Source organism: Spermophilus citellus, assembly GCF_964194105.1.
Source record: "Spermophilus citellus genome assembly, chromosome: 4".
NCBI classification, from domain to species: domain Eukaryota; kingdom Metazoa; phylum Chordata; class Mammalia; order Rodentia; family Sciuridae; genus Spermophilus; species Spermophilus citellus.
The window spans coordinates 113,188,817-113,215,941 of NC_138185.1; the positions used below are offsets into that span (position 1 = coordinate 113,188,817).

The 27,125-nt window shown below is 35.1% G+C and overlaps 1 protein-coding gene across 2 annotated transcripts in view; it reads right to left on the reverse strand.

Annotated features, from left to right (window-relative positions):
* Window positions 1–725: 725 nt before the first annotated feature.
* Window positions 726–27,125, reverse strand: part of PIAS1 (protein inhibitor of activated STAT 1) — a 133,007-nt gene continuing 106,607 nt past the window's right edge. For both annotated transcript variants that reach the window (XM_081290333.1, XM_081290334.1), the window contains 7 exons: window positions 22,308–22,381; window positions 16,804–16,964; window positions 15,048–15,178; window positions 13,859–14,039; window positions 10,118–10,260; window positions 8,366–8,403; window positions 726–5,340 (listed from right to left, as the gene is read on the reverse strand). In XM_081290333.1, coding sequence (XP_081146459.1) covers window positions 5,047–5,340; window positions 8,366–8,403; window positions 10,118–10,260; window positions 13,859–14,039; window positions 15,048–15,178; window positions 16,804–16,964; window positions 22,308–22,381 — 1,022 coding nt within the window. In that variant the 3' untranslated portion in view covers window positions 726–5,046. The remainder of the gene's footprint in view (window positions 5,341–8,365; window positions 8,404–10,117; window positions 10,261–13,858; window positions 14,040–15,047; window positions 15,179–16,803; window positions 16,965–22,307; window positions 22,382–27,125) is intronic.

A 27,125-nucleotide genomic window follows, 5' to 3' on the forward strand; every position in this document is an offset into this window, starting at 1 on the left:
GACACCGATCTTTAGGTTGCACAGGTTAAGTGCAACCATCTCATCCATATTGCATGGCATCAGATCAAACTGAGGTCCCGAGAAAGGAGGCTATCATTTCCCCAATAGTATAATTGCCAAGGGGAGTTGAGCAGAAATGCCCTAGCTGTAAATAAGTGTTTTTAGGGTACCAGGGAGGCAAGAAATGGCCCAAATACCAACTAAATGAATTTGTGATCATCCAGCTGGGGTGTTGGGACCACCCATTCAGGAGCAGATGTAGGTTTTAAGGGATTTGAGGTTTATATGACTTGGTGGTTGTCTTTAATAAAACAAATAGCCAGGTGCAGTGGCACACTCCTATAATCCCAGCAACTTGGGAGGCTGAGACAGGAGGACCAAAAGTTTGAGGCCAGCCTCAGCAAGAACTTCATCAATTTAGCAAGACCCTATCTCAAAATAAAGAGGGCTGGAGAGAGGGAGAGGGGGCCAGAGAAAAAAAAATAGAGGGAGGGAGGGAGAAAGAATACAATACACAATTTCTGGGGCAGCACTCAGGACCCTGGAGGAGTTAAGAGCAAGTCAGGGTACTGAATACTAAAACTTCATTATCTAAACAGTAAATCCACTTGAAGGCACACTGGAACTTGGCCTCCAAGAGAGATCTGCTGTATTTCAATGTCTGGCAAGGGTCCCAAACAAACGCTTCTTTTAAACTCTAGTCACCAACATTAGGAAGCAAAACGCTTCTTTTAAACTCTAGTCACCAACATTAGGAAGCAAAACCAATCTGGAATACCAAATCTAGACAGGTGATAAATACTGATGGAACAGGAAAAGGAAATTCTGAACTATAATAACAAAGCTCTGTTCTATTTATCACTGGCCAGAATATGATTTTAAAGCAAGTTCTAGGAATCTCCTTTGCCTAACAGGAACATGAAGTATAGCTTGCTAAAAGCACGCAGTGGGCAGGGTAGTCATCAGAACCCCTGCCTCATGGTCCTTTTCAAGGGTCGGGGTGGCTGGCAGTCAAGTTCCTATGAAATTACCTCAGCCCCAGGAGAGGCTTTTAGCTCCCTCAGTCCTGGTTTCATGCTCATTCTTGAAATTCTGATTGGCTTACCTGGCACCTGGTGCTTTTAGAAAAACAGTCACAGTGTTCTCAGCAAACTGCAGGTATTAAACAGATTTAAAACTAAAGAGATGTTGTGGTTCATTACAAAGCTTGCCATATTTCAATAAGAAAGGGAAATGGTGGCCATGTATTAATTACTTACCTCAAAGCAGCTGCAAGCCTATTAGGTGCTCATCATGCTTTGAAATCTCGGGATGAAAGGGGCTTTGGAATCACAAAGCACTGTCACTTTTCTCATTGGGACTGTCCCCTGGTCCACCCAGTAATATTATTTTACAGAAGACAAATTAACTGAAGGCTTTTCTTTTATTACATCTAAAGAGCTCTACATAAACAGGTAACATTCAATAGGTAAACAATTTTTTTCCAATGCATGTAATAAATATTTTCACTTGGTACTTTTATACAAACTGACATTGGTCTACTATACATTTTTAAAAGCCATTTTACTGGTTTGGCATGCGGTATGGAAATCCTAAGAGAGAAAGTCTTAAGGCAATGAATCACAGATTTAAGTTCATGGAATTTATGGTAACTTTTATATCTGTTTATATACATTTTCCCCTTTGTTAATTAAACAACAGCAGCACACTCTGGGACCACCAGCTAGTCTCCCTCCCTCTTTCTGAAATCTAAGTTTTGTGTTTAATTAAAAAACAGAATTCAACATGTACTTACAAAAAGAAATTCTTACTAAAATAAATGCAAACGTGCTTTAAAAAGTCCTGAAGATCCTGAAAGTTTTATGTACTTGAAATTGTTTTAGAAACAATGCTTTTTCCATATTTATTAATTTACAGCTGGGATATATTTTCAATTTCACACACTTGTTTCAAAGGAAAATCTACCCAAGAAATCACATCTTTCAGAAGCATAAATGAATCTTTCTTAAGTCAGTAATGATATAGAATTGTGATACTCTAAATCAATAATAGAAAAAATTTAATGCTCAAAACAGTCAACCAAGTGTGGCATGGTTAAGTATCAGAATTTTTAAAAAAAGAGATGTGTCCAACAATGCCCACATAGCAATTAAAAGCCACTTCAACCCTGCCAAACAGCTATTTTCTGTGTGTATAGAGCTCTCTCCAGATGTGTACACACATGCAGCACTGCACAGAAGGAAGGATATGTGCACCTATCACGAAAGACCAAGGCAAAGGGGTTGTAACAACTGGCTTCAAGATTCGAGAAACTATTTGTCCACAGACAGCACAGCAATGTTGGCATGGGTTGGGGAGTGAGTGTGGGCTGAGGAAAAGAGAAAAGTGGCTTAACTTCTTTTAAAAAATTAGGAAAAGGGTGTAGTGCATGACTCTTAATAATTTTTACAAATCATGAAAGTCTGATTGACTCATAACGAACATGAAACCAACAAGTGATAACTATTACTTAATGCAACATCTTAAAAAGTTAACAACTGAAGGAAACTCCTCAGAGTGGAATGAACTATAAAGACAACTGAATGGTTGGTTCTCCTGTGGGGACATGACCAAAGCCACTGGACAGACATCTATTTCTCCCTATTACCTATTCTTCCCTTAGATTGGTATAATAAAGGGCATGGAGGGAAATTAACCCCTTCCAAAATTGGGCCAAGGAAAGCAGAGGTACGGGTTTTCAACTGGATCATTCAAAGAGTTTATAATTCAGCATCGTATACAAAGTTATTGATCGGAATTTTGAGACCACTAACAACAACAAAAAAGCAGAGAAAACAGAAACAAAACCCCAAAACAGGAATAAAGAAAACGGAATAAAGAAAACTATTCACTTAACCTATGGTAGTTGAATAGAAATGTTTTCTATTCACAATGTAAAATCAGAAACAGTGCTCTACAATTTTAGTAATTTCTACCCTAATCCAAATTTAGACACAAATTATGATACTATTCAAAATTAGTCTAAATTAATATGGCAATGAAAGTTCTTAAAGTGTTCACTCACCACAACTCCAGATTCATTTAAAAACTTAACTATTTCTTGTTTTAACTGACAATAAATTTTTTTATTGCAAATTGTTTTGTGACTATAACTCAGCCATTTATGTGTGGAATACACATGCGTAGGGGAAGACTATGTAACTCACTTGTTACTCACACACACTTGTTTATAAATACATATATACACACACACATATACATATCAACACCAACTTTTTTTTCAAAATTCAAGTCAACAATTTAGTAAGAGAGATGCTGTAAAAACATATTATTTTTAGATGCCACACAGTCATGTGAACCATTAATTTTATCATACAGCCAAAAGACATAGCCATCTTGAATTCTACCTGGATTGAAGTAGGTCAGTGTTACCAATGCAAGGTTGAAACTGACAAGTTTATACACAAAAGTGGTCCTTCATCAACTCTGAGAAATACTAAACAGCTGTGATATAAAAACCTAGTCTGGAAAACTGGCAATCATTATCTTTTCTGTTAAACCTGTACTCTCAATCAACTGAAATACATTTTTCATATCTGAGAACATAATATCTTCTCTGATGAGGATTTTGGAACACAAGTAAACCACTTTTCCTTTCCTTCAACCTTTACTTATCTCCTGAAAAACAGTTTTCAATATATTTACATGTTCCACTATTTAGAGCAGATCAGATCCATTCATGAATTTAAAAAAAATGACTTTCCTATGTCATGCTTGTCATTAAAAGATGAAGACAAAATAAACTAGGTATATAGGTTAAGAACATAAGTACACTCACAGAGAATAAAAATGACTAAGGTTCAAATGCATTTTGAACCTTGTTTATCAAGACAGTAGATTTCTATAGATCCACATGTGTGGTGCATTGCATTTTCCAAACAAAATTTACTTTTAGGGTAATTGACTTGTCTATCTTCTTTTTGAGGTGATGTAACCCTTCTGTCAGCTGCACAAAATACCCAGCAGGACTTTCTAAGCTATTATCACTTCCTACTTTGGTATGAAGATCTTACATGAAAACTTGTTACCCTGTGGCCAAAAAAGCAGGTATTCACAGACTTGGCTTAAATACACAACACTGGCAGTCCAGATTTAGAATTGAGAACTAGACTAAAGTGTATTATTCACAGGTCTAGTAAGCCTACTCCTTACCCAGACAGCTTTCTCCAGTATTTCTACAGCGTATTCTCAGGGGGGTATAGAGCAAGTCAGAATATATGATGGAGAACATGCAACTGGGATAGTTGATAAAGATACTCACACTTGAGTTCAAGACCTTTAAAGCACTTTAAAAGAAGCAGGCAACTAATATATTAACTGAATGCAAACTCCAGAAGAGAGGGAACAGTAATGACAGAAAAATACATACAGACACACACACTGAACACACACGCCCATGAGCTATGACCTGAAAATACATAGGGAATGAAAGTGGGACAGATGAGATTTATAACTTAAGGCTGGATAAAATATGCACACACACACACACACACACACACACACACAACAGAACCCAAGTCTGTCATTTTTAAAAAATGGTAATCAAACTATCCCCCCCAACCCCCTCCCCACAACAAAGCCCACAATTTAAAACTTCATACATGCAATTCCTTTTCTGCTTACTGCAAATAAAATAATGCCATTGAAGTAAAATAAAACCAAAACCATAGCACAGATCATGAAAAATCTTCAGAATCCAGAAAAAAAATGAACTGAAGGTGGCTTGTGGGTGCTTTTTTCTTTTCTTTCCTTTTTTTTTTTTTTAAACAAGTGTTTTATCAGGCAGTCTTAGATTTATATACAAAAGTAAAACTGAAAATATAGTTTTGTTCTCTGTACATTTCTTTTAATTTTTTCCCTAAAAAAAGGAAAAAAAAACCACGCTGTACTTTTCTAAACAGAATAAGATAAGACAGAGCACAAAGTTCTCTTTTTTCTGCCAAGTTCATTTAATCTAGGATGGGTAGGAGCAGCAGGGGCAAGGGATCAGTCCAATGAGATAATGTCTGGTATGATGCCAAAGATGGACGCTGTGTCCGTGCTGCTCCTGTTTGTGACAGTGTGGCTATGGCTCTCCCTCAGGCTGTTGGAAGACACAAGGCTGCTGTTGCTGCCACTACTGCTTCCATTGGTGGTTGGCAGGGAAGTGCTGCCTCCTGCACTTAACTGATCGAGGAACATCTGTGAGGAGGTATATGGGAAAAATCTCGACGAGTGCAGGAGGTCTTGATCATCTGAGACTGCTGCTGCTGCAGCGGCAAGCAGGGAGGTGCTGTAATGCTAGGGAGGAGACCAAAGACAAAACACGCTCGTTATACTTATAAAGTAGACATTTTCTCTCAGCAAAACAATGTCCTAAGTTTACCGTATCCTTAGTATCTGTTTCTGAAACATAACATTTGCAAAATCAAATGGCTTTATGTAAAATAACTGGATCATTGGTCTTGAGAGACATTTTTGTATCTGAAACTGGCAAAGTTTCTTGATTGCTTTTTGCTTTAATCTGTATTGCAAGAGATTCTCAAGATTCTATTCCCAATATGTTTAGACGCAGCAGAAAAGTGGACAGTTTACCCTCTGCTCTTAAGATACAGTCATGCATCGCCTAAGGACAGGAATCTATTCTAAGAACTATGACACCAGGTGATTTCATCATTGTGCGAAAAATCATTTGGAGCACACTTACACAAACCTAGATGCCAGAGCTTAGTACTTGTAGGCAACTGGAACACAATGGTCTTTGTGTACCTGTATGTATCTAAACACAGCAAAGGCACAGTAAAAACACAGAAGATGTAAAATGGTACACCTGCATAGGGTACCATGAATGGAGTGTGCAAGACTAGACATTGCTCCAGGTCAGTGAGTGAGTGGCAAGTGGATATGAAGGTCAAGGGCACTATAACTGGAGACTAGAAATATTACAGTTAGGCTACACTAAGTTTATTTAAAAAAAAAAAAAACCTTTTTCTTCAATAATAAATAAACCTTAATGTACTATAACTTTTTTACTTTATAAGTTTTTACACTTTTGAAAAATATCCACCCTTTTCCTTTTTTGGTACTGAAGATTGAACCCAGGGCCTCACACATGCTAGGCAAGTGCTTCAACACAGAGCTTCATTCCCAGCCATTATATTTTGAGACAGGGTCCTGCTAAGGTGCCCAGGCCTCAAACTTGCAGTCTTCCTACCTCACCCTCCCAAGTAATGGGATTACGGGTGCATGCCACTGAACCTGGTTTTTTTTTTTTTTAACTGATTCTTTGTAACGATACTTGGCTTAAAACATAAACACACTGAATAGTTATACAAAAATATTTTCTTTCTTTATATCCTTATTCTATAAGCTTTAAAAATTTTTTACCTTTTTGCATATTTAATTGTTTTGTTAAAAACCAAGACACAAAAACACACATTAGCTTGGGCTTACATAGGGTCATCATTACCACTGTCTTCTACCTCTACATTCTGTCCCCACTGAAAGGTCTTCAGGGAAAATGACAAGCATAAAGCTGTCATCTTCTGTAACAATATTGTCTTCTGTAGTTTCTTGTGAGCTCTTCCTGAGGAGGTGGCACTCTTCAGAAATTTGTCCACAATGAATTGCTTTGTTTGTTTTCCTTTTTCATTATAGATTTGCTTATAAGCAGATAATGCACCACAGACATTCCTCTCTCTTAGAAAACCTTTTGATGTTGGGTTTCATGTTTTCAAAAAATTTAAGGCCCTTGTTGAGGTCTGCAAAATCTTCCATACCCTTTACTTTGAATTTTCTTAGGGATTCTTCTTTTTCTTTTCCCACAATTTCCTTTTCTTTTGCTTCTTCTTCAGCTATGCATCCCTGTTCTAATTTCCACAACTTCTGAATAGTCAATTCCTCAGGAGTCACCTCTAGGAATTCCTCAGTGTCATCCTCTTCCACACACAACCATCTCCACCACAACCTTGTTGATTTTTGCAACTTCCTCATCCTTGGCAAATCCTTTGAAGTCAAGGACAAACCTCCTGAGTGTCTTCTTTTAGATGGTATTCATACACTCCTTGGTGACCTCAGCCCAAACCATGTTTTTCATTCATAAATGCAATCCTTCCAGAACTACATCAGCATCTTCTGCGTCCTCCTCAGCTACAGCCCTAGTCTGAGCAGAGGACCTCCTTAGGTAATAGGCCTTGAAAGCCGCTGTAACTCCTTGATCCATTGGTTGGATCAAAGAAGTGGTGTTTGGAGAGAGAAACACCATTCTGATACTAAGATACAGATCATTAATAGAGAGGATGTGTGGAAGTATTATAAACAATAAGCAAAACTTGAAAGGTATGTTATAGTACTTCACTGCACTGGCACAACAATTCAGGAAGGCATCTTGGGAGAGAAGTAACTTCTTATGGCTCCTGTAGAACACTGCAATGGGTGCTTTCAAGTCTTATTGTCTTCAATGAAGCAGATCCTTTAATAGCTTCCCCCTCACTTTGTTCTTGTCTTTCAAGTTCACAGCTACAGTGGAATGGGACATGCCTGACTGGTAAGCAATAACCATCACTAATGTTCCACAATTATAGTCCTTAATCACTTTGTATGTGTGTATGTGTGGTGTTGAGTATTAATCTTGAACACACTAGACAAGTGTTTTACCACTGAACTATACTCCTAGCCCCCTAATGACTTTTAATTTTGATTCCAGGACATCACTTGATGCCCTCTGACTGGCAACACCAGCAGTGAATTTTGTATGGTTAGGGGCCAGAATGAACAAAGCAACACAAGAGAAAATGATGCAATCAAGAGATGCAGTAAACGAGGCATACGAGGCTGCTGCCATTTAACATGTATTATCATTATCAAGTACTATGCACTTTACATAATTGTATGTGCTAGACTTTTATACCACTAGCAGCAGAGATTTGTCTATACCAGAATCATCACAAACATGAATAATGTGTTGTGCTATGACATAACAATGGCTACAATGTCATGAAGCAATAGGAATTTTTCAGCTCCACTGTAATCTCATAAGATCACTGTCATACATGTAGTTTGTCCTTGATCAAAACATTGCGGTGCATGACTGTATTTGGCCAAGAAATCTATCAGCCAATATGAACTTTCCTGTTTCTTTAACCAACAAACCAACACTGTTCTTATTACCTGCTCAGACAATACTGAAACCAGGAACTTTTATTTAAATTACTAATGCCATAGCAATAATTTATTTTCCAAGATAAATTATTATTTCTCCTGGCTACATTTTATACTTTTGAATATACAATTAAAATAACAGTAATTTTGTTTTCATATAACATACCTGATTGTCTCCTGATAAGAAAGGAAAGAAATCTAATCCTGTGGGAGAAAAAATTATTTTAGTTTTGAAAAAAAAAAAAAAAACCCAAAATAAAAAGAAAACAAAAAAACCCTTCCAAATGCCCCAATACTCCAAAAACAAATAGAAATCTTAATTCTGTCACTTAGAATTTTATCTAAACACGAAGAGTTACGCTGAATGTTTTCTCTCTCCCATCTCTAAATTATGAAGGTTTAAGTCCAAGTCTTAGCAATGATTTGCTCTCCCTGTCACTCCATTTGAGGGACATGGACCATCACTAACTTATTTTTTTTTTAATTTTAATATTTATTTTTTAGTTTTCGGCAGACACAACATCTTTGTTTGTATGTGGTGCTGGGGATCGAACCCAGGCCGCACGCATGCCAGGGGAGCACGCTACAGCTTGAGCCACATCCCCAGCCCATCACTAACTTATTAAATCTAACACTGATCCCTTGCTTTGATTCCCCTTAAATAACCAACCTTTCAATCTACTCTAACTTTCCACAAATAATTCAGGAGGAAAGGGAATTTTTTTGGCCCTGATTTTATAGATGAGAAGGTTGAAATTTGAAACAGGTCAAGCAAATTGTAACACAGATTTTCCTTCTCTTTCCCAAATTCACTCATTTACTATCACATGTACATTCCAGCACCATCTCTGCAGTGGCATGAGGGGAAAGAAAGACTTGAGAGGGAGTGTGCCTGAGAGCTGGTGTAGTGTACATTCAAGGCCCAGCCCTGATCCCTGATTGTTGGGATTCACTGCAAATTGACCCCTTCTATCACATTCTTGCCTATATTGCCCAATGTGTAATGTGAAAAGCAAGTAATTAACACAAATGAAATGCTTCATTATATATAAACTAGTGGAAAAGGACAACAAGCAGATGTAGATAAAATATGACAGAAAGTACTCTGGGGATCACTGTCTATACTAGAACAGATTATAATATGGTGATCTACAAAATGTGTAGCACCATGGTTAGTGTCATGTGTCATCTATGTGGTAAAATGCTATGGAAAGATACTTAGCAAGCTGTTAAGAACAGCTATTACTTCTGGAGAGTGGGCTTGGGAGAAGGGTAGAGAGAAAATTTCACTGTATATTTCTATATTGAATTTTGTACAAAGAGCGTATATGGCTTTTTGTAATAAAAGAAAAATGTTTTTAATATGTTATTAAATTACAGATACATGAAAACAAGCTGCAATTCTTTGATAACGTAAATGATTATTATGAACTCAAAATACTGTATACAAATAAGTAAACTAACATTTCAAACTGCTTTTGAAAAGAAGGATCAGGTTCAGGAGAACCAAAATTAAGACTTTCAAAATGTCTCAATTCAGCACTATCTAAAAGACAATAGCATGGTTATACATAATCCCTACTCGTTATGACTAGAATCAGGGAACAAAATGTAATGCCCATCGATATCAAAATTCAAAGTCACAAGTTTGAAGTTGTTAAAAAACAACTTGTAAAATATTTTGAAGCTCATAAAACCTAGTCATCATTGCACTAGTTAAACACTGATAGCGAAACACTGGCTACCGATGAAGGAACCATCAAGGAAATACGTCAGTTTTTATAACCATTATACATTATTTCTCTCAATTCCCTGAGTCCAAGACCCTATTCTCGCAATCTTCCAATTCTTCCTTAGACTACATAGATCAAAGACATTCATAATACTGTGTGATAATACAGAAAAACCAGTGACTCACCTTGTAAGTCATAAGGCATGGGTGTCATGTGAAAAGGATGCCTGTAGTCTTGGATGAGGGAGGGGTTAATGTAGCTTGTGTCTACAGCAGGAAGGCTGGGGGTGCGGGATACTGGAGAGGCTTGATGTGGAAGACTTAAAATGCTGTAAGAAGGAAATGTTTACATAATTTTCACAAGTCAGTTTAATTTTTAAGTTTTACAAAGAAATGGCTGCAACTCAGTGTGCCCTAGCTTTTATGCTGGAAATAAAACAAGCAAGCAACATATAGATGATCCAAAATTATTAAGAAATAGTTTGTATGGAATAATAGCATTTTGCAGAGGTTTATAGGGAGAACCAAGTGGAGCAATGGTATCCAACATTCACAAACCAACACTGTCTTTGGAATATCATCACACTCTCAGAGGGCAGGGAAAAGCACAACTAAGCCACTGAAATAGTACACAAGTGAGAGGTATTTACAATAGACAAAATCCTGAAACCTTTCAAAATAAGTGCTAGAGGATTGGCTAGTGAGAAGCATAGGTATATTCTAGCAAAGAAAACAAGACTAGGAGAAATCTGAGGAATCTGAACTGTTAGGAGCAAACAGCTGGACCCCAAATTTTAAGCCTGATAAGAATGAAAACTGGGTAGTTTATCTTGGCATCCCTAATGCCCAGCAAGTCATCAGCACATTGTTTGCATAAAAGACCTGCTGAAGCCAATGATGGTAGCAACACCAGGCAAGGTCACGCTCTAAAATTAACAGGGCTGGGGATGTGGTTCGGTGGTAGAGTGCTTGCCTAGCATACATAAGGCCTTTGGGTTCAATGCCCAGAACCACAAAAACGAAATAAACAAACCAGAAAGCAGTAGAGTTTTTAAAGGGAGAAGAGTATGACTGAAGAAAGAAAAAAAGGGCTCAAGAAAAAAAAAAAGTGAAATATATTTAAAGAGCTGGAAAATTAAATCATTTTCTTTCTTTACCCAAAATTAAGAAATAGAAGAGAGAAAGGGGTGATAAAAAGGGAATATATAGCTGATTTTCAGTCCTGAAAATAAGTAAAATAAATAAATAAAGGTCATATGTTAATCTGTTCTATAAGAAGCTAATAAACATATAAGATGGGAGAAAATAACGAAGAATGAAGGAATAAAACAACTATCTTTCACTTTTGATATTTCATGTAAAATACCTGGGATGAAGGGATGCAATTTTAATGGTACAGAATAATCCAAAAGACACCAAAGCTGAATTTCCCAGGAAAGAGTTCTAGTTATGAAAATATCTACATTTTTATGAATGGAGTACGAAGCATAAAACACTTATCTACCTCATGAAAGTGTTCCATCTAATGGAAACTTAAACCTCTTACATCTACAAAAAGTACCATGTTCCATTAGCTGTATCCTCTGACAATGCCTACAAGAGTACAAGAGAGAAAAAAGCAGTTGAAATGCTAGTCTTTGCAAACATATTGGTATACTAAATTGTATAAGAAATTTCTTCATGAACCAAACAGTTGTTGAAGACAACAAAATATTTTACATTTTAGTGAGGTTTGCCTCTTTCTAATACCTGAAAGAAAAAGTGCTTTTTCTTTCAATTCTGTGATAATATTTTGAAATACATTTCTACCTTTACACTGCACAGTAACAAATATGCTGTGCTTAGGTTTCTAGTTATGGGCTACCCTTTACTGGAAATGGTGTAAGTATCGGCTATGGTGTTATTCTCCTAAAGATGTAAAATTTAGATTCTTGTTTTTATCTGGAAATAGAGAAAGGTCTGGCGTTTGCAATACTGTATCTGGGTTCAATTAGTCTCTGGGAAACTCAGGAAGCAGTCAATGCATCTAATGTAATTTTCCAAACATAATAAACAGAGCTATTTTTTTTAAAAAACAGTAAAGTAAATATCCAAAGAAAAACATCAGATTTCTAAACAATTATGTTTTTCTTAAAGAAACAATGTATAGTCAGAAAGTAAAGCTACTGGATAGTTTACAGGTATACAAAACTTATTAATATTCTAAAGAGTAGAAAATAATGATACAATTAAACAAAAATAATTTATATATTGGAGAGTTTTATAAAATATTTTAATGCTACAATTATGGCATTAAAACAGAAATCATATGACAATACAGATGTTCCTCCGTATCTAGGGGACTAGTTCTAGGACCTACAGCCTACAGATACAAAAATCCAAGAATGCTTAAGAACCTTATTTTAAAAAAAAAAAAAAAAGGTCTTTTTTTTTTTTTTTTGCATATAACCTAAACATATCCTCCTGAAGATGTTAAATCATCTCTAGATTACTCATAATATCTAACACAATGTAAATAGCTGTTGGGAATGAAAAAGGAAAAAGTTCTGTGTGTTTGGTACAAATACAGCTTTTTCCCCAAAATTTTCAATTTGAGATTGGTGGAATTCATGGACATGGAACCTGAGGATATGGACCAACTACATATTTGGTTAGACTGTGGATTGATATTTATAAAATATCTTGAGACTCCAATCACAGAAATGCTTGCTCTTTGGTCTGGTGTCAATTTTATAAAATTTTCTTCTTGAACTTTGAAATCTTAACAATGATAACCATTTATGGAAGTTCATTCGCTCTCTTGCATTTTCTCTTCAGGTGCTATTGTTTCATGGAAAATTTTCTGAAGAGTTCCTATTCAGTTATAAAATGCCACATATTTTTCTTGATATACTCCTCTAAAAGGAACACATTTATTTCAAGATTCACTATTGGTGTGCTTACAATTATGTCTCAGCAACACATGAAATCTTTTTGCTGAGAATCATCTATGTGCTTATGAGACTAACAGCCGTTTAAAAGTACAGCTAGAGTTTGCTACTTGTTTTACTATCCCTTAGAAATGTTACCCTCTTTTTTTTTTTTTAAACAGTCTTCTTCTTTTTTAAAAACTAATTTTAAATACCTTTATTTACTTATCTTTATGTGGTGCTGAGGATCGAACCCAGGGCCTCACACATGCTAGGCGAGTGCTCTACCACAGAGCCACAACCCCAGCCCTATATGTTACCCTCTTTTAGGTTAGGACTGTACTTACTCATTTTATTATCATCCATGACCCGAAAGAGGGTGTTTTACATAGGTAAATAACAGTGCTTCATGAAATGAACTGAAGTATAACTAAGGTTCATTATTACTAATATGTGACTAATGGGAAATATGGCAAACAAGTCTGCAAAACAGAAAATACTGTGTACTCAAACCTAAGTCATCCTTAACTTCCTTCCTTGCCAGCCTCATAAAAACATTCAATTTGGGGTTAATTTTACAGCATATATTTTCTTGTTTTTAGCAAATGTGCACTATCAAAAGCAGCTGGGAACTACAAACATATTTTCTCAGTCCCTACTCCTGACTCAGACATGGGAGCATATTTTGATAAGCTAAGGGTGTTTTTGGTGTGTGTGGGGAGGGGTAATGAGGATTGAATGAAGGGTATTCTACCACTGAGTTACACCCCCATCTATCTTTTTTTTTTTTTTTTAATTACTTTTAACTTCTTGAGACATGGTTTTACTAAGTTGCCAAGGCTGGCCTCAGACTTGTGATCCTCCTGCCTTAGCTTTCTAAATTGCTGAGATTACAAGTATGCAACACTGTGTCTGGTTTCAGCCTAAGTTCTATAATCAAGCATTATCATTGTATTTGGTAGGTCTTTAATCCCTATTAACTTTCACAATGATTGTATTTTAACGTCTCAGCACTTACCCTTTATTATTTAGTGGTGATGTGGGAGACAGGGAAGGACAGGTCCTCTTGGCAGATGGCTCTTCCTCCTCTTCATCAGAGGAACTGTCTATGGTTAAATCAATCACCTCTACTTTCTTGTTTTTATTGGAGGACTGGTTATGAGAAGTTACCTGATGTTCCAATGTGGAGCTCAAGCATCCTGCATGGGAATGATGAAATACAAGGCAAAGAAGACCTATGACATCTCATTTCTTTCCTCAGTGTCCCTATGGTTTAATATATCAATATATACTGACTACATTGTTGGGGTTAGAAAGCAGAAAACCAACAGAGGCTCTTGAAGTTTAAAACTACTATTTATTATTTGGTTTTCTAAAGGATTATTTTGAAAAACCAGTTCTAAAAGAGAAGAAACAATCGAACGATTTATATAAAATATTTTGTGGTACTAGGAACTGAATCCAGGGGCAATTTACCACTGAGCTACATCCCCTGCCCTTTATTATTATTATTTATTAAAAATTTTGAGAGAGGGTCTTGCTAAGTTGCTAAGTCTGGCCTCAAAGTTGGGATTCTCTTGCCTCAGCCTCCTGAGCTGCTGGGATTACAAGTATGTGCCATAATGCCTAGCTTCAAACTATATGTATTACATGTTTAGCTATATAGTACCTGACATTCTTAGGAAGTATTAACATTAATAACTCATAACCTCCTTCCAGCAAAAACATTAATAGTATATTTTTGTTTCATTTGGGTGTATACATACAGACATATGTGTGTATATATATATATACACAAATGAAAAAGGAATGTTTACTACTCTATTAGAAGTCTTAAAAAATTGTAAAGGATTCTATTTCACAAGTTTGACTTTACAAATGGCTTATTAGATTAAATTACTTTGAGGGCTGGGGATATAGCTGAGTTGGTAGAGTGCTTGCCTTGCATGCATAAGGCCCTGGGTTCAATCCCCAGCAGCACACATACATACACACATATACACACACACACACTACATTACTTTGAAATCTAATATCAGAAAAATTTAAAAGGAATTCATCTACTTCTGAACATTAAATCAATTTAGTAATTATTGAGCTACCCCTAAAATGCTCAGGGATTTAAGAAATGTATTCATTTAAAATTGAACACCATGGTTTATAGCAGCAAGGAAACTACCCTTCCCTTGTGAATAACTACCACTCACCATCAACTCCATTGTATGAGGCAGAAACTTCCTGTACTTCCTTTTTCGATCTCATTGGTGCCCAAGAGCCATCCTCTTTAAACTGTATTTCATCACAGTCTGTACAGTACTTTAGGATTTCCATAAACAAGCTATAAAAAACAGTTTGTCCTTAGGATAACACATTTCAACTGAAGATAGATTTGAAATATTACTGTTCTAATATTCAGAATGTCTATATTTATACAAGTATAAATGAGGAAAAACAAAATAGAACAGGTAAATTATATTTGTTTTCAAAATATAATGCTGAATAAAAAAATAGCTATCTGATTGTGGTATATTTATATAAAGATATATCATGTAACCATAAAAAATTACATTGTCAAAGATTATTAATAACATGGATTAAAAAGTGAAAAAAGGCCAAGAAAAAATTTGCATTTTATAAACAAAATTTTGTAAAGTAGTATATCTTTTAACACATTCCAAATCGCCTACAATAGGCATGTATTACTTGATAAATCAAAGCAATACATATAAAAATATGTAACTGAATATTGTCCTTAATAATATATGTGGACATTTAAAATGATATTTACAGGGAATGTACAAAATTAATCATGATCAAATTCTTAGGTTACAATGCTAAATTATTAATAGCATATAATCACAATTATGTAAAAACAAACCAGAAAATTATATACCAAAAAAAAGTTCTTGATTTCTTGTGTTTTTCAATTTTTCTTTAAGAGAGAGAGAGAGTGTGTGTGTGTGAGTGAGAGAGAGAGAGAGAGAGAGAGAGAGAGAGTGTCTCCTTTATTACAAGAAAGGGGGAACCTAAAACTATACAACATATAGAGTTGGTAAAATATTACTATTCAACTCATATTTACTAGTTATTGATCACTGCCAATTCTGACAAATTAAACATAAAACATTTATGTTACATATTTTTTCCAATGACTACACCTTCTAAATTACAACTGCATTGATAAATATATTCCATTTCTATTATCACCTTTAGACTCCTGTGTTTTCTTAAATACTATAAATAAGCTGTTTTAAGTTTTGCTGGAGAGTACAGAAAATGTTTGTTTTAAAGGAAGCTATACAATCATACTAAGATGTCCGATACAACAGACAAAAACAGGAGTGTTAAAGAAAATTATTATTGTGATGCAATAGGTAGACAAGACAAAAAAGAAAAAGAAAACTGAAAGAAGGAAAAGACAAGAATAGAAATACGAATAGAAAAACAAAGGAAGTTGTTATTTGGGGTGTTGATCAGTTGTAGGAGCCTTTACAGCGGGAGAATAGGTATGATGGACCATGATTGAAGTTCGAAGTTCGACCTAATCTCCAGAAACAGGCTTTTGTACTAAAAAGCACAGTTTTCGATGAGCTTGAGTGTGCCAGAATTTCACAATTCTTTCATGCTTTCTCCAATATGGTCTGCATGTTCTGGAGATAGATGAGCTCATGTTAGGAAAAGGTATATGCATTCCCTGCTTAGAATCACAGGTGCTTTAAATGGTAAACATCAGGAGGCACTGACAAGTATGTGTTTTCAAAACAAGCAGACATCAAGTTAAAAATACTTAATTATTGATTTTTAAAATACTGATCTCTAAAATCATGGGTATTCTACAAACTTATAACTTAGAAAACATTACTTTTAGAATTTTAGATTTTTTTATCCCAACCTGACAAGTAATGAACCTAGGTAATAGATGATTATTTCAAGGTACCAAAAAAACCCTTAAAAGTGACATACCCATCAATGATGAGGTGTTCATATGGAGCCTTCTTATCACAGACAGGACAAACCCAGGTTGGTTTTTTCTCATTCATTTGAATATAAAGAGTTGCATCAAAACATTGCAGATGAGAACATGTAAGGGCTCGACATGGAATTGTTAGCCTCATTTTACCAAGCTTTAAAAGAGAAGAAAAAGTATTAGACAACTGTTGTTCAAAATTTAAGCTCTGATAAAAAAATTTTCTAAAACAGACTGTGTTTGCGTTCTGACCTAAAGCATACTGTGTTTATTTTGTTTTTTTGTGCCAGGAATTGAACCCAGGGGCACTTAGCCACTGAGCCACATCCCCAGCCCCTTTTTATATTTTAATTAGTGACAGGGTCTCACTGAGTTGCTTGGGCCCTCACTAAGTCGCTGAGGCTGGCTTTGAACTTGCCACTCTGCTGCCTCAGCCTCCCAAGCCGCTGGCTTTATTTTTTATCGAGGTAAAAGAACATTAATAACCACATTTTCTGTGAAACTTATCTGTAGGTCAAAAAAATCACAATTTCTTTGAATACCAAATACAATGACTAAGGAAACTACAACAAAGTTTGTTGCTGTTGTATTATTACTGAATTTGTTGGATCTCACTAAATTGCCCAAGCTGGACTCAAATTTGTGAACCTACTGCCTCAGTCTTCTCAGTAGCTGGGATTATGGGATTGGACCCCCCACACATCTCAAATTCTTAAAGCAATCCCTAATTTAAGAAAAAGTTAACCACATAACTAGGGGTTAGAAAAAGGAAAAAAGAATGTGTTATTAGATACTGCATGTCACCATATGATGTAATTAGATGCAATATTTACTATCAACCTCAACTCTGAATGAGAGTACTTCAAAGGACAAAACTCAAATCAGTATCACCCACTCTCCTCCATGACAACTCTGAGGAGAAAGTATATGTGTGTATTCTGTATTTTTCCCTTCAGTGCACATACTACCAGCAATTCAGATGTGTCTCCAGCACCTCCAGCAGGTTAGGAGACTTTTCTTCCTGCCCTGCAACTGTTGCCTGAGTTCATAGGCTGAATCTATGCTATGTACAAAGAAATCTACTTCATCTGTTCCTGAGCTGCTAGCTGTAGAGATGTGGTCCAGAAACCTGTACAGGGAGCTGGCATATCACAACTTTCTTCACTGGAGGCCACCTTGTAGCACTTGGGGTCCACAAAGCCCACAATGACCACACAGTATAGAAGTTATCTTCTTTCACTGATAACATTATTTGCCAAGTAACTAGAAAAGATTTTCCATATATTTGTGAGCTTGAAAATATAAAGGCTTGAGAATAAATGAGGAATATGAGTTATTCCTGGCTTAGAAAAATTTCAGGAAAATGTGCAATTTCCTAGTCTACCAAGGAAATTAACTGTCATTTGAGGCACTAACTATTGTTTTGGTACCAATGATTTACTGTGCCTCTAGGAAAGGCACTTAACCTTTCTGGGCCTCCTTCTCTATCTCTAAAGTAACACTGTTTCCTCCTTACTTCAAATGGATGTAGTGATGAAGGACTAAAAAGGGCCTTTGAACAAGCTATAAACTTATGACACAGGAGTAATACCAGTTACACAGTATTAGGAGTATACAAGTAGCTGTGCTCCACTGAGAGAACCTCCAATCTAGCTCACAAATGCCTTGCTTCAAAGAAACATAAAATAAGCACTATGTGATAATTCTCATATTCCTGATTTTTAAAAAGTCACTAAACTTTATATATTTATCTGATAATAGGCACCTGTTTTCTCAAACTTGATACAAGGGGAGATGCTGAGGTTTGACTACCTTCACCTTGTGATTACAGATTTCCTTTTTCCCTTTATAGAACACCGAATATTTGCATTGTTTACAAATAAAAAATTTTGTAATAAAAAATTTCCATATGTTTTCTTGTGCCATTTACCTTACTCCCAATAGTGCTACACTACAACTGATGCTATTCCAAGAGAAAACACTCTAGATAAAAGTTCTAACCAGCTTTTCTCAAAAGAAGCCTAGGGCCAGGCTTGGTGGCACACACCTGTAATTCCGGCTACTCAGGTGGTTGAAGCAGGAGGATGTCAAAGCTGAGGCCAGCCTGGGCAGTTTAGTGAGATGGTATCTTTAAAAAAAAAAAAAAAAAAAGTGTGTGTGGGGAGAGTCGGCAATGTAGCTCAGTGGTAAAGCACTGGCTCAATCCCCAGTACCGTGCACATATACATGTGCACGGTCACACACAGTCTAGAAATATCAGTATTTTTTTTTTTTTTTACAATAAGAAAAAAAGCTATTAAGGAAAACTTTCCACCTTTTTTGTAATAATAAATACTTCATAAATAAATGTTCGGAGTTTTTGTTTCTTTGTTTTCCTTCTATCAACTGTGTCATTTATATTTGAGATTACAGGTCTGGTTAAGGTCCCCCAAAATAGGTGATTTGTCCAGCCCTATTGCTAATAAATCAGAACCAAAATATTCTCAAAGAGCAAAAACATTTTTATTTATTTTCATTGCCTTTAGTACACCAAAAAGGGAAGCTCATTTATTTGGGGCTCTGCATATCACAACAAGGGCCATTCAAATTAATAGTGAGCCACAGATTTCCATACTTCAAAGGGAACAAATCATCATTTTTATTCTATAAATCTGAATTATAAATGAGTTGTCTTTGCTGTTTTATTTTTGGTTAAAAACATCTAAAACATATGGCCTTACTGTTCTTGAACAACTGTAAAGAGATTATCCCTTTAACTAAATAGAAACTCATGAAAGTATAATAATTACAGACTATATATATATAGTTCTTTTTTCTATAATCTGAATTTTTAAAAAACTACTAAAGCTTTTGGAACTAAAGAGAGAAGAGTGGGGGGATACAGGAAGAAAAATTAAAAGCTGGCCCACTGAATTATCATTAACATTCTCTAATAATATGGGAAAAGAACGTGAACTATAAAATTCCCAAGTAATTCCACAAATAAAACTTCCAAGGTTTATACTGGAGTGCTTTATATGAATAAGTGATTTATTTAAGTGTTAAATGTTATAAATATCACATATATTAGCATAACTGTAAATACTTTTAAAGTGAGAATGCAGAAAAACAAGACTTTCTCCAGGGATTTAAATGGAAAATAAAACTTACCTTCTTTTCTAAATTTATCTATTCTCTAAAGCACTCCAGTATAAACTTTGGAAGTTTTATTTGTGGAATTACTTGGGAATTTTTTATAGTTCATGTTCTTTTCCCATATTACTAGAGAATGTTAATGATAATTTAGTGGGCCAGCTTAACAAAGAAATGAGGTGGCAAGGAACTATGGAAGCAGGAATGGATGAATCAGGATTTGGAGAAAAGAGAATAAATATATAGGTAAAGATGTATATAAAATCTTCAAAACTTTCATTTCCCCATCTCTGCTCCTCTCGTCTGTGAATCAATTTTTTCTTTTTCTTTAAATATTTATTTTTTAGTTGTAGTCGGACACAATACCTTTCTTTTTATTTACTTATTTATATGTGGTGCTGAGGATCGAACCCAGGGCCTCCCACTTGCTAGGCCAGAGCTCTACTGCTTACCTACAACCCCAGCCCTCAATTTTCTAAATGCTAAAAAAAAATACTAGTTTCCTTTACAACATAGATTGTTACAACATTTATATTGTTATTTAATTATATAATTTTAAACAATAATATTAAAAACTTGGAGGCAATATAGCTTCCCTAAGACTGGTTATTAAGAGGAATAAGAAGAAAAGTTATAGAAAGAATATACTCAAGATGATTGGTGGTTTTTGTTTGTTTACTGAACCAGAGGTGCTACCACTGAGCTACATTCCCAGCCCTTTTTAACTTTGAGACAAGGTCTTGCTAAACTGCTGAGGCTGGCCTGGAACTTGTAGTCCTCCTGTCTTGGCCTCCACTGGGATTACAGGTGTGCACCAAGAATTTGACGGCTTTTACTATCTTCACCGTATTTTTTTTTCCTCTGTATTATTATGTGCTAATCACATTTCTGATCTTTAAAAATGATCACTCAACTTTAAATACACCTATTTTCTCAAACTTGATATCAGGGGAGAGGCTGAGTTTCAAATCTTGTGATTACTAACTTTCCCTTTTTAGAATATGATGGATATTTGCAAATAAACTTACAAAAGTTTATAACAAGGAGGAATTCCCTTAGCAATTAACCCTCCCTCCAAAAAGTTTTTTTTTAAAGCTATGTACAGTATCATAAACTAATTCATGAGCTAATGACTTTTTTATATTGTTTAAGCTTTTATAAATCATAAAAGACTGAGACATAGGACAAATATCATTTAATTTCTCTGTAAGTTCTTTGTTCCTTTAGGAATTCAGTGGACTGGGGATATGGCTCAATTGGTGGGGTGCTTTCCTCGAATGCACAAGACCCAGGTTCAATCCCCAGCACAACAACAACAACAAAAAGAGTAGAAAGGAAATCAGTAACTTCTTCATCTTAAGTTAGCAGGATGTCATTATCAAAAGCTTTCAATATCAGCCCTGCCTGAACAATTCAGGGAATTCAAAAAACATTCTTCATACTTGCTCCCAAATGTAGATATGACTAATTTGATTAATTATAGAACAAAAGGTAATCAAAATGTCAAAGTAATTTACTATTAATTTTTCAAATATTTTCATATGAAGCCATATTCTACAGTTATCATCCCTACTGTTGGTAGACCTAACAAATTAGTTCAGAAATAAACATTAACAACACATTTTCTTAATACTTGTCCTCCATGGGTTTAATAGCTTGTTTATATCTTAGGACCATACATTTATTTCATACAAATGATTCATTCTGACCTCATATTCCTAGGGGTTTTTTTTAAATATATAAATAAAACTTCAATTATTTAGGCTGAGTAGAATAGTGAGGCAAAATGGCTAAGTTGGATGTGTGGGTAATCATGGCTAGGTTTTTATTCAGAAGAGTATTATTAAAGTGCAAGTTTTAATAAATACCCCAATACAATAAACTTCCTTATTTTGAGATTTTACACGTGAGCTTGAGAGACAGTCATTAATCACAAGCAATATTTAGACAAGTCTTACTAAGGGTAGAGAGAATTTTTTAGACTTGTTTAGATTCCAAATCCTATGCCTTGATAGCTTTCCAGTTTTTATAAACTATAACAAAGGTGGTCAGATTTTAAAAGTAAAAAATTTCTCAGATATAGGAAGCACCTAATTAAAAAGAAGAAATGTGCTAGGCATGGTGGTGCATGCCCCAAATCCCAACAACTGAGGAGGCTGAGGCAAGAGAATTCAAAGTTAAAGGCAGACTAAGCAACTTAGAGAAACATTGGCTAAAGATAAAAAATAAAAAAGGCTAGGGATGTAGCTCAGTGGTATAGTGTCCCTGGGTTAAATCCCCAGTACCACCATTAAAAAAAAAAAAAAAAAAAAAAGGTACATGTATGTATGTTAAATCTTCCTGAAAACAAGTATCAGTTAACACTTACTGGACATAGAAGAGAAACCCTTAGGCTGGTAGTAGCTATTTCACTGTCTGGATCGGCAGTCAATTTCTCTTTAACTGAAATTCATTGAAGAGAAAACAAAAAGAATTAAGTTTATTAAAAATATATTGTTGACGTAACATTAAAAAAGAAGAAACTTGAAACAAACTTTTTTAGAAAAAAATTAAAAAATAAAGTCTGCTTAATTATATCCCAGGATTTTTTTTTACATTTTTAATTGGTTCACTTATAATTAATTATATAAAAGAGTGGGATTAGTTATTACATTTGGCACATGCACATGTTACCAATATAATTTGGTCAGTATCATTCCCCAGTACTTTCCCATTCAATTGAATGGAAAAACCTAAAATATTTCTACAATAAGCAAAAAAAGGAAGCCAAAGAATTGTATATCTTTACACTGACTACATTTCCTGTATGACTCATGGAACAAAAACCTGTACTACATTATCATAAAGGAAATTTCTATAGCATGTTGACAAAAATCAACTGATGGCAGACTTATTTTTTTAAAAAAAATTTTTATACTAATTTGTTATATATGACAGCAGAATGCATTACAATTCATATTACACATATAGAGCACAATTTTTCATATCTCTGGTTATATACAAAGTATATTCACCATTTGTATCTTCATACATGTACCTAGGGTAATGGTGCCCATCTCATTCCATCCTCTTTTCTACCCTCATGCCCCCTCCCTTCCCCTCTGCCCTATCTAGAGTTCTTCTAATCCTCCCATGCTCCCACTCCCAACCCACTATGAATCAGCCTCCTTATATCAGAGAAAACATTCAGCATTTGGGTTGAGATTAGCTAACTTCACTTAGCATTATATTCTCCAACACCATCCATTTACCTGCAAATGCAATGATTTTATTCTCTTTTATTGCTGATTAATATTCTATTGTGTATGTATGTGTGTGTGTATATATAATGTGAATACTGTGTGTGTGTGCATATACACACACACACACCACATTTTCTTTATCCACTCATCTACTGAAGGGCACTGAAGTTGGTTCTACAGTTTAGCTACTGTGAATTGTGCTGCAATAAACATTGATGTGGCTGTGTCCCTGTAGTATGATGTTTCTAAAACCTTTGGATATAGACCAAGGAGTGGGATAGCTGGGTCAAAAGGTGGTTCCATTCCCAGGTATCCAAGCAATCTCCATATTGCTTTCCATACTGGCTGCACCATTTTGCCTTTTTCCCCACATCCTCGCCAACAGTTATTGTTGTTTGTGTTCTTAATAGCTGCCATTCTGACTGGAGTGAGATGAAATCTTGAGTAGTTTTGATTTGCATTTCTCTAATGCTAGAGATGTTGAACATGTTTTCATATATTTGTTGATTGATGGTATATCACCTTCTGAGAAATGTCTGTTCAGTTCCTTGGCCCATTTATTGATTAGATTATTGTGTGTGTGTGTGTGTGTGTGTGTGTGTGTGTGTGTGTGTGTGTGTGTGTTTAGCTTTTTGAGTTCTTTATATACCCTAAAGATTAGTGCTCTGATGTGCAAGGGGTAAAAAGGCAGACTCCTTTTTAATTCTAAGATATAGCACCAAGATTTTCTTAACTGTGGACCAATATTATTTGGGTTCTTCTATTTTAAAGGAAATTAAGAAACAGCAAAAGATAATTTATGAAATATCAGATAATACAATATTGTAAAACATAAATTCTAAATAATTCAAATTACATGAAAAAACTGCTTTTTAACAATAATCGTTTGGGCTCTAAATTTATTTACCTATAAATTAGTTGCACTATTTTGGGCAAGTCAAATCCTCCTCCATGAACTTAATTTTACTTAGAATACAACTGGAACCAACACTAGATGATAGTTCTAATGTTCATCTTAGTTGAGATCCCCCTAAATTGTCCTTCTTGTCTGAAAGCTTCAGGCATCTGTTATTCAACCAATGACAAATAACATAATAGGTGAGATAGAAAATGCCAAAATATCCAAATAATTTTAAAAATTGTCCCATTACCTTTAAAGTCCTTTGAGGAGGACAGAGGTAGAGTGGTTCTGTATATAGTGAACCATAGACTTTTAGAGCTATCGTACAACTAAGTTTGACCCAATAACACAGTAAAAAAAAAAATAAAGAGAGGGGAAAGTACTCACATAAGCAAGAATGACTGCACAGCAGATATCTGTTGTGCTCATCATTTATGAGAACCAAGAATCCTATCTGATCTTGATGATCATATAGTGTCAACTTTTTAAGATGGTCCAAAATCTGTTTCTATAAATTAGGGGCTCTCAACTAAGATGAACATAGAGCTATCTTTAGAGCACTCTGATTTATAACTGCTCATTGAATGAGAATGGGAAAGAGGGACATTAGTGAGTAGTTTTTAAAAAGCTCCAGATGTGATTTTGATGCTAGACTAAAAAGTTATTTTGTAGCATGGAAATTCCAAATTTCAAAGTCTTTATGTATTTCATGGACTGATTTTTCATATCCAAAAAGGAATAACATTTCTGATTTTTAATTTGGAAAGTAAGCTACTATAACACTATGCTAATTAATGCCATATATAAATTATAAAAATATGTATTTACCATTATATACCCAATCTTAGTCAACTCTTTCTTATATTTTTAAAGAACAGCAACTTATAAAAGACAACAAATAATTGTCACACAAAATCAACATACAAATGAAATTGAATTCCAAGGTGAAACAAGGCACAGTGGAGTGTGCCTATAATCCCAGTGACTCGGGAGTCTGAGAAAAGGAGACTGTTAAAATTTGAGGCTAGCCTTGGTGACCTAGTGAGATCTTGTCTCAAAATAAAAAATAAAAAGGGCTGGGAATATAGCTTAGTGATACAACACCCCTGGGTTTAATCCTCAGTACCACTAAAAAAAAAAAAAAAAAAAAAAAAAAAAAAACCTTAAAAAAAAAATGTAATGTGAATCCTAACTGTGATGATTAATTTTAGATGTAAATTTGACCAGATTGAGAAATACCTACTGAGCTAATAAGGCATTATTTATGAGTGTATGTGTGAGGAAGTATCTGGAGAAAACTGCATGTGAGTCCACGGATCAAGTAGTGGTTAGATCTGCCCTCAATATGGGTAGAAACAATCTAATCAGCTGTGCAAAGGGAAGGGTTAAGAATAGGAGCAAAAAGACAGAGGAAAGGCAACTTTCCACCCCCAACCTTCTCCCATCAGAACTCCAGGTTCTCCAGTCTTTGAATTCCAGGGCTTATACCAGCAATGCCCAGGGTTCTCAGGCCTTCAGTCTTGGGTTCTTTGGCCTTAGATTCAGCCATGCTATTGGCTTCCCTAATTCTCCAGCTTGCAGACCCATATTGTGGGGCTTCTTAAACTGCATTATTGTCAGTGCCAATCCCCTTAATAAATCCCTTCTCACTTACCTTTCTCTATATATTGGTTCTCTCTCTAGAGAATCCTAATACACTAACCATCATGCATGTCTTCACCAACTACCTCACCATTACCCTTCTTCCACACATCAGTGGAAATAGTAGCTGACTTTGAGTCTTGCATATCTAAACTTCCACTTAAATGAAATAACATCAGCTTTATGTGAACCAAAGTGGTCAGTAATTGGAAAAAAAATTGAAATAGAAGAGGCAATAGCCAGCCTATGTTAGAATTCAGCCTTAGTTAAGCCACTCAACCTTACATTATTCATAATCTGGCAAATGGGACTAATAGTATCTCACAGCACTGTTTTTAAGATTAAATGGGGCTGGGGATGTGGCTCAAGTGGTAGCGCGCTCGCCTGGTATGCGTGCAGCCCGGGTTCGATCCTCAGCACCACATACAGACAAAGATGCTGTGTCCGCCAAATACTGAAAAATAAATATTAAAGTTCTCTCTCTCTCTCCCTCTTTCTCACTCTCTCTTTAAAAAAAAAAAAATATTAAATGAGTTAATACATATAAAATGTTTTTAAACACCTAATATTATACTTAATCTATATTAGCTTTTGTGACTAAAGGTGGGAGAATTTTCTGAAATTATTTTAGAATGTTTGCCAATTTATATTTTAAAACAAAACTTTGCCTTTTTCTTTCCCATTATAGATCCAACTTTAGTCAATCCTTTTTTCTAAAGATACTTTTAAAGATACTACTAGGATCCTGAATGGATTGAATCTACAGATAAATTTAGAGAACTGACATAACAATATTTAGTCTTCTCACCCATTAATATGACATCTTTCGCCATTTATTCAGGTCTTCTTTTAATATTTCTCAGCAGTGTTCCATAGTTTTCAGCATAAAAATCTTGCACATATTTTATGCAGTGCATGCCTAAATATCTCATAATTCTGGACTTTATTCTAAATTCCAGTTTTTTGAAATCTAATTTCCAATTATTCATCACCATCAGAAGCAATTCGTTTTTGTATATCAACCATGTATTCCCCAACCTTACTAAACTCATGTATTAGTTCTAGCAGCTTTTTTGGAGATACTTTTGAAATTATTATTTTTTCAATAGACAAATAAAGGTGATAATTAGTTGAAACAGGCAATAATTAGCTCATCATTTCTAATCTGTATTTTCTTTTTCTTGCGTCATTGTGCTAGCTGGGATCTCCAAGGCAATGTGAGAGCTGACATCCTTGCCTTGTTACTCATCTTAAGGGTGAAGCACTCAAATTTTTCACCATTACTATTATCTGTAAGCTTTTGTAAATACTCTTACACCATTCTGCTGAGTTTTACCATGAATGGATGTTGAGTTTAGGCAACTAGCTTCTCTGTATCTACAGAGGTGATTATATGATTTTT